At 47.3% G+C, this 11,511-nt stretch overlaps 1 protein-coding gene across 1 annotated transcript; it reads left to right on the top strand.

Annotated features, from left to right (window-relative positions):
• Window positions 1-10,292: 10,292 nt before the first annotated feature.
• Window positions 10,293-11,267, top strand: EV420DRAFT_1600290 (uncharacterized protein). Its single transcript, XM_060475002.1, has 2 exons — window positions 10,293-10,479; window positions 10,533-11,267. Exons 1-2 carry the CDS (start codon window positions 10,305-10,307, stop codon window positions 10,853-10,855), a joined length of 498 nt encoding a protein of 165 aa, XP_060321528.1. The 5' UTR covers window positions 10,293-10,304; the 3' UTR covers window positions 10,856-11,267.
• Window positions 11,268-11,511: the final 244 nt, after the last annotated feature.

Here is an 11,511-nt window from a genome sequence, read left to right as displayed (position 1 = left end):
CATTTGGAGAGTTGATAGTATCGGCGAAGGGAGGTTTAGGCACGCGGTGAGAATCTTCTCTATTCGTCATTCCGAAGTTTACGCTCAATACCACATGCGGCGCAGGGCGATGGTCCCACATGGGTATCTTTCAACGGTGAGATAATGGTCGACAACTCGGTCAAGATAGTAGGGTTCAAAGCAGGAGGGCTGAGGGTGAAGGTTTGTCCGGCTTCCCTGGTTGTTAGGTATACCCTAGCTGATTCCGTTTTGTTGGAAGGACTGCTTACTGTTCACAATGTCGCCCGCCGATCCGTCCAAATCAATCTTCTCACCCATACGTCAGGTCATTCCGACTAGGCTTACTACTGATGCATGGACCACGGATGGAACTGGAATTGGGGTGCATCCTTCCTCTTCCGAATATTCGATACCCCCAGTTCTAGGAGACTTTGACGCAACGGCGGGAGCCTATGCGATCTGAGCATGTGGAACTGGAAGGTCTGGATACCACCGACATTTTTGGACTTGTACTCTATAAATAAATATTATATATCCTGTAGATATAATTCGCTCATCACTATATACGCGGTGCGCAAAGGAATGTATACTTAGACATCATAGGCGTAATACAATTTTAGAGAGGTCCCAGCGCGCGTACTACTCCACGATCGTGAGTATGTTGGGGGCTGCCCAACCAGCTGATGCCCCATATAATGACATCGTTCCTTCCTCTTCACGCCATCGTATTCAATCCGCACCGATAGAGTGGCCCTCTTCTGTCAGCGAAATAGAAAAATGGAAGAACTTCGATTTCTTGTTACTGGTGCTTGGGATTCGGAGCCCGGCGGCACACGTCCCTTTTACGCGAAAAGGGGTTGTTCAGGGTCACGGATAGGACAGTGGCCAGTCACTGATTTTCAATGATACGCGTTGTTGCGAATGGCTTTTTTTGACGAGCTCGTGTGGAATATCAGCCGGCTTTGAGGACCCGCGCAGACTCTTACACCTAGAGGCGCGTGAATATCAATGTCATAAAATATCACACGGTTAGGTTCTTGACAGTTCCGTGAAAAGACTCGTCAGCATAGCATAGTAAATTCATATGACTGATTTCTTTCCGGGCGGAATGATGTTCTATATGATATGCATACGATGCGAGGGTGACTTCAACAGATGTGTTGGTTAATGTATCTCAATAGGAACGAAGTCCTCACGCTCCTTACTAAACAGTTTGGTCGAGTTCCTTGGCCGTATTGGCCAGAACCTGATGTTGTCAGTACCAAGCAGTTACAAGAGGGGCTTTGCACAATGTCGTGCGATGGTAAGAGTCAAGAAACGAAGGGTCAGTGACTAACTCTCTCACATCGGCAAGATGCCTAAAACCGACGAAGCACGTTCTTGAATGGGAGTTACAGAATGATTGGAAGCATTCATCAAGACACGGGTTAACAAGGCAGTTGAATATAGTATGAATACATTGTAATAGATATACACGAAAGAGTTCATGTCAAGACATTCGGCTTGATTATAGAGTAGTTGGAACATTTAACCTCGTGTTGGAACGCTCAAATGCTGTTCGGTGACAATGAGAACCCGCAAGCAACGAGTCTAGGCAACTTACGTTGAGTTTCTCCGCGTGCTCCCGTCTGTGAGTTTGCGTTCGGCAGTTATATCCATACCAGCAATCTTCCGGTATTTGTCTGCCAGCTGCGCGCTTTCTCTCCAATAACCAAAGATGCAGATGTTCCCCGATAAATATCTTCAAACATGATGTGCATAAGAGATCTTCTTTATGCCAATCCTCAAACTCAGGTCTTTTGACGTCGAAGAGCTCAGCCACCATGTTCATGTACGGAGCGGGTTGGTTGGTAGGTTGAAGCTGCAACCGCAAGAATGCGATTTCAGTAAAGCTCTGTGGTAGTAGACCCTTAAGGTACTGGTGAATCTGATTGATGGTAAACGTAGGCACTCCGCGAAGGTGTTCCCAGTCTTTAACCTCGTGAGCACATCCAGCCGCTGTAGAAGGCAAAGACACCCACTTGATTCAGACCACAAGTTCAAACCCTCAGCTGCACCGCATCGCTTGCCTGTAAGAGTCGGAAATGAGCGGAACAAGCGTCTCACCAATAGACATATTTACGCACAGACGTCGCTTTCTCCTTCGACGGAGCTCAAGATCTTATTCCAGAGGGTTTTGTCTTTCGCAGGTATGGCAGTTTTGGTCGCCTCCAGAACAGTGCAAAGGGGATGTTCGATATATTCTGCGATTAATTCTTCAACTATGTTCATTTCTTCGGCAGCATCCTGAATGGGAATCACTAATCCTTGTTCATATGATTCAAGTATCGCTCCTGGTCCAGCACACAAAGCAACGTCACCGAAATAAGTCGCTAAGGAAATGCATGAGAATTTCGCGTCCCTCTCTTGGGATAAATTTTGACATACGACCAACAGATCCGATTTGCGCCAGCGATACCCATTCCGCCGTCTCGACAAGAAAGTGCGTAACGGCATACATTTCAAGGATTTCCTCCGTGAAAAAGTCTTCTATGAAATCTTTCCTCGCTTGTCTATCCTCGCGAATCCTCTTGAAATTTGCGTCCGGATCATCATCGTCGTCTTCGTCTTCGTCGCCACTGGGGAAGCCGTACTTGGAACCAGGGAAAACACGAGAGAAGAGCATAAGACGATAGATAGCTCGACGAAAACGCCATGATTCCATTGATGACAATTTGCTGACATTTGATGACCGATCTTTATGTCTGAGTTTATAGGTTAGAGTGAGTGATAATGATCCAGCAGCTAGCAACGCACCTGAAACTGAACAAATCCTCCAGTTTACTTGCTACTCGGGCAATCTTTATCAACTTCTTCGTCTCGGATTGCGTAAGAGGAGGTCCGTTAGTCGTCTCGGCTGCTGAATTCGACACAGGATCGTAGTCGGACAGAACCTCATCGTCTGGATGCACCGACCCCTCGGAAGAAGACGAATCTGTATCATCCTCTGTTCTATACCGAAGTAATCTCATGGCTTGCGGAAGAGCTGGCCCAGCAACGTTATACGCCACCCTTCGCACTATAGTCTTCGGATGAGTATTGAAGATCCTGTGGAAAGCTTTGCACACTCGGATGGTTGATTGAAGAGAGGAGAAGGTTGGCAAAAAGTGGAATATCTGCTCTATTACGTCGTCGCTCAAAGGCAGCGAGTTGCTCCCGCGGATGGACATCGTTGCGGTGGTGGAAGAAACGAACAGACTCGGTAACGACCGAGTCACTGTCAGAACTGGTTTCACCACGACCACGTGATACTTCCCTTTTTACTCGCCAAAGGCCCAGACTCTGCCAAATTGCAGAAATGAAGGGAACAATACAAGAATAACGATGATTAATATCGCAGCGCCGGAGTCACCCAGCTACCTATAAGTAGTATATGATATTTAGAAAACCTAAAATAATTTACTTCCAGGTACAGCCATCATAGGCACATCGTGCCCGTAGGCGGCGCTTTTGTCAGAATAGCCCATCCAACTCTGAGGCTTCAGTCACCCTCGACTGTTTCTCTTCCTGGGACTGCCAGGACTTTAAGACCGTCTTCATCACCTACCGCTTCGCACGTATGCTAGCGTCCGCGAACGTCAGTACTCTTGTTTGTTTTACTTGGTCACTAGGTACTGACAGCACCACAGTAGCGCCACCTCCCCTTTTATTGAGTGGGATCTAGGGTCCTTGAATACCATCGGGTGGAGAAGCCAAAGTAATGCGGCGGTCATGTTGATCGCTGCACACCTCCAACCGCGCAGGCACTGATGTATTTTTAGTTTTATTTCGGGTTTTATGAAGGTTATCTCACTCTAGGACACCTCATCCTTTGATTGACATATGTCTCTCAGATCTCAGGCAAAATACGATGCATTCTATACATCCCCCTACACATATATACGTAACGTCGTCTGCATACTCGCTATTGGAGCAACATGTATATTAGTATCAATCTAAACAACGCAGCATCACTCAGTTAGACCATCATGTGCTAGCAGCGCCAGCATTGCGTCAACGACAGGATTGTTAGGATCTTGTGCCACAATCGTACTTTCTTCGATGCTACTTAGTAGTTGTGCATCAAGGAGACGGCTACAACTTGAGTCAGTACTGCGTGTGATAACTCTCATTGAAGGAACTTGCCGTAAATGGTTAACAAGTATGCCTATTCGTGGCCATCCTTTGAGCTTTATCACGCCTTCCTTTCCATCGATGCTTATTCCTCCTGTAATTTGATTAACTGACACGGTTCCGCCGAACAAAAGCATCGCATATAAGGGGACCTGGAGTGATTTTTTAGTTGGCGCCAACTCGCAGTTTTCAACGATCTTTGTACCTCTGTCGCGTCTCTCAGGAAGATTTTACTGGTCTTGACCTTTGTAAAGGACATCACATATTGCGATCTCCATGCTGAAAAGTCGAAAAGAACACTAGTAGGGTGTAGAAACACCCTCTTGTTCCTGAGATCATAGATCTCGAACTTCTTGGCTTTGTTTTCTCTCTGAACCGTTCCACCTTGGACCTTCCTTGCCGACAGAGGTAAGTTGACATGAGCAACTCTGGGCCACAGGCTGCCTAAAAGGACTGCTTTGAGGAGATTGGTGTTTTCGCTGTTGGTATTGATGGATGGCGATGATGAATTGGAGTGCAGAGGGATAAAACCGATAGATTTCAGGGAAGAAAGCAAGTCGTTTCGGAGGTTGGATATCTCACGAACGGCGCTCGCTGAGATGAAATTCTGAAGAACGAATGTAGGTACGATTGAGTTGGAGGAGGTTGGAAGACAACGGTTACACACCTCTTCACGAAATCGACGGATTTCGCCAAATGATTTTCTTTCAGTCTGAAGCCGCATATACTCATCATAGGCTTTGGCATCTGTCAGAAGATCACTAGTGCCTTCGCAAAAACGCGCGCGAGCCCTGATATCAAAGTTAGCTACGCTTTGAAATGCATTTACTGCACAAAAACATACTGTGATGCTTCTTTTCGTTTCTCTAGCGGACTAACAAACAGCGGCTTTGAAGATAAACATGCCGCAATGGTGAGTACGGGCCCGAGGCACCGAAAGATCGTGCCTAGGACAAGCATCTAGATGGGGCATCAGTGGAAAAGCTTCGCGTGAGAAGAGACAAACAACTTACTTTGGCTAATCGTACGTCTACCGGAAGTAGCGACTAAGAGCTGTCAGCAAAGACCAAAGCAGGGACAGATAAACGCACAAGATGCCGCCCTAGCGCTGTCAGTCTTCCTTGTCCGTCCACGGCTCCTAGATTTTCCAATGTTGCCCAAGCTGTATCCATTGAACTGACGTTAGGAGGTGAGATTGCCTTGGCTAGGAAATGCTTTGAAAAAATGATATGAGCGTCCCATGTTTAGTAGGCGAGGAAAAGACACGTACTCTGACATCTTCGTCCTCCCTTGTTACTTTGACGGCAAGCGAAATATTTTCGAGTGGAACACGTAGAATCTCTGGTACAATGAACTTGCCCATTTTCGATTCCTGCTTCCTGGTGTACAGCTTATAGCATATACCTGGCTGGGTTCGACCGGCGCGACCCCGACGTTGCCTTGCCTCTGCCAACGTAACCCATGTCTCCACTAAACCAGAAATATCTGATTCTCCGTCGTACTGTGTCTGCTTGACCTTTCCCGAGTCTAAAACGTATATCACGTCATCAATAGTGATAGATGTCTGCGGAAGTATACATTCAGTAAGTCTACACAGTATATTGCTCGGAGACGACTGACCTCTGCAACGTTAGTGGCAGCTATAATTTTCCACTTGGCTGTCTTCATGAATACGCGGCATTGCTCCTCACTTGACAGATTTGCATGGAGAGGCATAATGTCGGTGGGAACACTCGGAGGTAATACGCTCTCTATCATGTCTATACACCGTCGAATCTCTTGTACACCCGGAAGGAAAATGAGGATACCCCCACGAGTCTGCGATGTGGTGATGATGTGCCTGACCACTGCGGCAACCATCTGGAAATGGGGAATGAGTAAAATGTGCTTTCTCCCCACAGCATCCTACCTTATAATCGATGGCGTTGGCCCGCGTAAGATTCTGTAGGGCAGTAACGCATTCGTGACTCAAACCACTGGATGCATACTCGGCACGGAAAGCTTCCTGTTCTTTTCGACTCTCATTTATCCCGGGCTTGACCGCTGGTGGTCGATAGTCTATCGATGAAATAACGTCCTCCAAGTACCTGTTAATCTTCGCATAAAGACAAACGATTTGGATACAAATAAAGACTCACAGATCGGTTACTGGGTGCGTAAACCCGGGGATGGTTAATAAAGGTGCACCACCAAAGTACGTGGTAAAAGTCTCGTGGTCGATGGTAGCAGACATGAGAACGACCTTAAGAGTTTGATTTTCCGTCAAGAGCTCCTTCAATTCCAGAAGTAAGAAGTCGCCATCAACTGATCGTTCGTGTACCTGATTACCACGTCTGGGTGCGAGACAAAACAAAAGTAATTGCATCGTACCTCGTCCACAATGATATGCGAAACGTCTTTCAGCTTGTCGCCGGAGCTGAGGCGTCGAAGAACCACACCAGTGGTACAGAACAAGAGTTTGGTCTCCCGCCTTCTAGTACTTTCACCACGGATAGCATATCCTACTGAACCGTCGTCAAGCCGCTCATTAGATACACGAGATGCTACGCCGATTGCAGATATACGCCTGGGTTGCGTAACGACAATAGATGCCGTCTTTCCCTGGTTGGAGTCGATGAGGGAATCCAAAATGAACTGCGGCACTAGTCAAAGTCAGCTTATAACTATGATTTGGCCATCCTTAACCTACGTTGCGTCGTCTTTCCACAGCCTTGGGGTTGACTTATTAGCGAGAATAAAAAGACGGAGGCTGTACCAACCTGTTTCTCCCACTACAACAACGACACGGTTATCTTCCAGCTTTTTGAGGAACTCGTCTTTAGAGGCAAAAGCCGGCAACTTTCGTCGAACAGCCATGATGTAATCATACTGTGCTTTCTTCGCCCTCCGCAGACTTTTATATTCTTCTTTGATTTGCTGGGAGGTCCTCCGGTCTTGAGAATAAAGATTGCCTCTTCTTCGACCGGTACCCTGGGCGAAGGGCCCCTCCTCTAGTTTCAGATTCGAGGCGACTTCTGAGCGTGGCGAAAAATGCCGGAAAACTGTAGATATCCTGGGTGGCCCGTTGGCTTCTATCTTGGCCCATTCTTCATCCAGAATTGACAAAGCCGTTACGCAGAAGCTTCCGCCGGCATCGAACAGCTCGCCCGACCGTAAGAGTTGGGATAACATATAAAGGCGAACATACGCAGGGACTTTGGAGGATGTCAGGTACATTGGCATGTAATCTACAAAAGAGGTGAACTGTCGCCAATTAGTCGAAATGGAACAAATACCTTGTCGAGGAAATTTTTTCGCGGAGTATAGAATGTGCAACTGAATCGGTGCAGTACAGAGAGGTAGGATGAGCTGGTGCTCGTCGACATGGCCACCGAGACCCTCTACATCTTCCAGATTGATCTCGTATGGTGATAATGTCTTGCTCTTGTCGAATAAACTAGTAACATCTTCGCCAATAAGTCTCTGGCACAAAGTGGCGACAAGAAGATCCCAGGAATTTATCAAGTTCGGATCAGAGAGACATTCCCGAACAATGTGAACAGGCCAACCAGCCTCTTTGGTCGCCTTCTCTATGACCCACCGTGGGTTTAGATCGTCAGTTCCAACATGTACTGAAGTAATAAAAGAGTTGGAGGAATCGACTTCTGGTAGAAAACGTTCGGGAAGATCACATTCTGGTACATGGAAAACCAGGTATTCGATGGATGCTTCTAGGACACCTTGAGAAGCCAGGAGAGTCGCTGAAATGGCAGAAGGTTCAGAGACAAAATCAACCGCTTCCCGAGCTTGGATGGGCGTGAATCCCAGAAGTTGCAGCTTCTGAGTTACCGCCTGTATCTCCTCCTCCGGTATGTCCTTGGGCACTGCGGCTTGGGCACCTTCAGGAAGTGACGCCCAACCCTATCAATCATTGAATAACTATTTTCGTAACAAGAAAAACGGCAGACCTGCTTGACAGCATCCTCAACCTGGTTGCGTAGCTCATTCGACATCTTGACTTCAGGCCAGTTTTGGAAACCAAGAGAAGCCTCCCGGTGCGGGTCTGGTTCGGCCTCAGGTTCAGTACGTTTCTCTGCTGCTTCGGCTGGTCGTTCAAGTTGCTCCGCCATTTTACGAGCGGCAAATGGATTAGTGTCATACATCCATTTGAGATGTTTTGGCGAGTTTTTATGCTCTGCCGCAAGTTGGATCCAATATGACCGTGGTCCTTCTGGCAATACCTTTTTGAGCTGAATATCGTTATTACAAAACTAACGAAATGAGTTCGTAAGAGAAAAGCATCGATTAAGCCGTAGACGAACACGGTACAAGGCGTATGTGGCACCCCAATGTTGGGCTTCAAGGGCGCTTGGCATCACATATGGGGGATCTGGGGTTAGGTGAACAGACTCTTTGTAGGAGTGCTTCTTGTCTTTTCGACTCAAGATGACCGTGGATGTCCAGTCGGCACCTATTTGACGCTATCAAAAAGGGTGTGTCAGCGATTTGAGAACTGCAGTGCCAGGGGCCCAAACCTTACCGTTTCGACAATAGGCTTCTTCCATCCATTCTTTTGGCACCTGAAGTTTGAATGAATGCATATATCTCTGTTCAATCAAGTGGTTATAGAGGAAGATTACCTTTCATGTAGCAAACTCAGAGGATTCTTTGACCCTGGAGGAAACTGAGATTTCTTTCGATTTGTTGGGTCACTTGGTTTACCTGACTGTTTAGAAGAGTTCCCAGCGTTTCCTGGTTTTACGGTCCCTTTTCGGCGAGACATAAGTAGGTGAGGATGCAAATAAAGCTGGACGGTGGCCAAACGGTAGCAGTTCGGCGGGGTGGGATAGGTGTTAGCTCGAAGCTGGGGCTCCGAGTTGATACAGGTGGTACTTGAATAGTACTACGAAAGAATCATATGCTAATGGTCCATGGTGGTTATCGCGTGTGAAACAATGAAAAACGTACATAGGCCGTGTGCCGCAGTACAATGCCAAAGTCGTCCCGTTAAAGTGCAGTGATGATGAAGTGGTGGGCCATCGCAGGGCGTGGCACAAGGTTCATATTCGACGCAATGACAACACGATAAAGTTAAAGAATAGAACGGAAAAGTGATTGTATTCCGTCTCCCTCAGAGACTAAATTCACCTTCAGATCCTAAAACGACAAATAGGTCATAAACCACAAACAAAACATACAGAAGGAAAGAGCACACCTTCGCAGTCAGTGGTAGGTTGATCAGGGCATTGAGTGATGCTACTGAACGAGGTTGCTTGACAAGGTGCAGGAACACTATGAAACAGGCCAGGACAGGTCAGGTCATCCACAATGCCAATGATAAGAAGAACGCACAGGTACTTGTATTATACTTCCCGGAGACAACCCAAGACGTTCGTTCTGTTCCCACTCAGTGCCGTTAAGACAATGTCCGATGTAAAAGTCGGTCAAGATGCCGCCATCGACGATGGTCTACCCACAAGTACACGGTCAGTGATCAAACCAGAATCAATAAGCAGTACGTACACGCGTGGGATACATGGATACTCTGCTAGCCAAACCCTTTCACCGGACTGACAGCACCCTCAAAGTGTGCTTCTCAGCTGAGGAGTGCACTGGTGGTGATGTTCCCTCTTGCGCGCGCTGTAGCTTCCGTGGAGACCAACCACCCTCTTTTCCCCGTCTCGTCAACTTGATTCGCCTGGAGCGCCCATCATTCTCGAGAGTGCAAACGTCTTCAGCATTTGTTTACATTACGGTCCAGATGCTCTTGCGTGTGATATTGAAGAACGGTATCCAGAAAACTGTGTCTCGTATTGTAGGCCTTTGCAGCGGACTTGAATTTGAGTGGAAGTGAAGTTGATGCCTATGGATTGTGACAAGATGAGGATTGGGGACTAAGGTTAAGGCTGTGCTCCTACCAGCAGTATCTATTTCATGAGAGAGGCGTCAGGACCACGAGATATGTAGACTGGTGACCGTCTCTCTGATCACCGGTCGATCACCCTTGACGCGTGACGTTGCAAGCAAGAAAGTGTGATCAGAGAGACTGGTAAATCTGAGTTTGAAATCCCAGTGGTGCGCGGGTGGCTGTGGCAGCATCATGTGAATCTCACGTGAGGGCTTCGGACCGATGGTAACCGATTACCGATTATTTTCACTTGCTTCTTACTTCGATGTATATACTGGCGACGGTAGCGCCTCGTTGTCGTTTAATGCAACCATGTCTGTCTCTGATGATTTTTTTCCTTCTTTGCTGCCTGAACCAATTTTTTCCCCTGCAAAGTCCTTCCGCTTTGACCTCAGTCTCCACAAACTCCCCTCTGCCGCGATCCCAACTCTACTGTACATCTTCCAGCATGTCTTCAGCGAGTCTGAGGCTGTTATATACGCAAAACACTTACTTCTCCCCCTTCGGCTTCCTGAAGAGTCCTTTTTCGAGACACTGTCACCCGTTGAACAGGCCCTCGCTTGGCGAAGTTGTCTATTGGTTTATATTGCTTCCCATGGCACTATTTTCCCGCGTGATGATCAAATACGCGCTGCTCTGTGGTCTGCGCAAGGTCGGGATAGTGTCGTAATTGCACCTACTGGGTGGGGGAAGACGCTGTGTGTCTTGATGCCGCTTCTGTTATTTCCGACAACGACTTCAATCACCGTGTCACCACTGAAACGCCTCCAAATCATGCAGGTATGTCATCTATACTCTTTCTTTCAGTTTACTTAATAGCATGAAAGGCACGGTCCTTTGAACGTTTCCATATCCGAACTCTTTCAATCAATGAAGATACCGATCACTCTGACGAGCTCTGGAAGGTATGTGTGGGGATCTAGGGCGGAAATTAGTATTACTGGAGGCAGTAAGATTTTCGAAGAATGAATTATAGCTAGTTGGAATATTTAGGGACCTATCCGAGGGATTCATGACAGTAATACAGGAGGGAAACGTGTAAACGACGCTATTTACGGTGGACGCGTCTCGGTCCGAAGCCCTCACGTGAGATTCACATGATGCTGCCACAGCCACCCGCGCACCACTGGGATTTCAAACTCAGATTTACCAGTCTCTCTGATCACACTTCCTTGCTTGCAACGTCAAGTGTCCAGAGAGACGGGTTACGAGTCTACGAGATATGAGGGTAAGGACATAGCCTAGTTTAGTAAAGAGACGGCTGAGGAAGAGTAATCAATGCTCAAAAGAGAACGCGTAACAAGTGTGACGTGTGACATTACCGTGGGCGACTACACTTAGGATACTTTAAACATGACAACATCATCATCATGATCGTAATACAGACCCTGTATGTTGGCCACACAGGGAAATAAGAGCACTGGTCCTCTGATTTCCCTGGGTGGCTCCCTTCCATCCATATCCCTCCCCTC

This window comes from Desarmillaria tabescens, assembly GCF_030435595.1.
Source record: "Desarmillaria tabescens strain CCBAS 213 chromosome Unknown EV420scaffold_228, whole genome shotgun sequence".
Taxonomy (NCBI): Eukaryota; Fungi; Basidiomycota; class Agaricomycetes; order Agaricales; family Physalacriaceae; genus Desarmillaria; species Desarmillaria tabescens.
The sequence above is the reverse complement of the archived record's forward strand: the minus strand, read 5'-3'. Positions and strand labels throughout refer to the sequence as shown.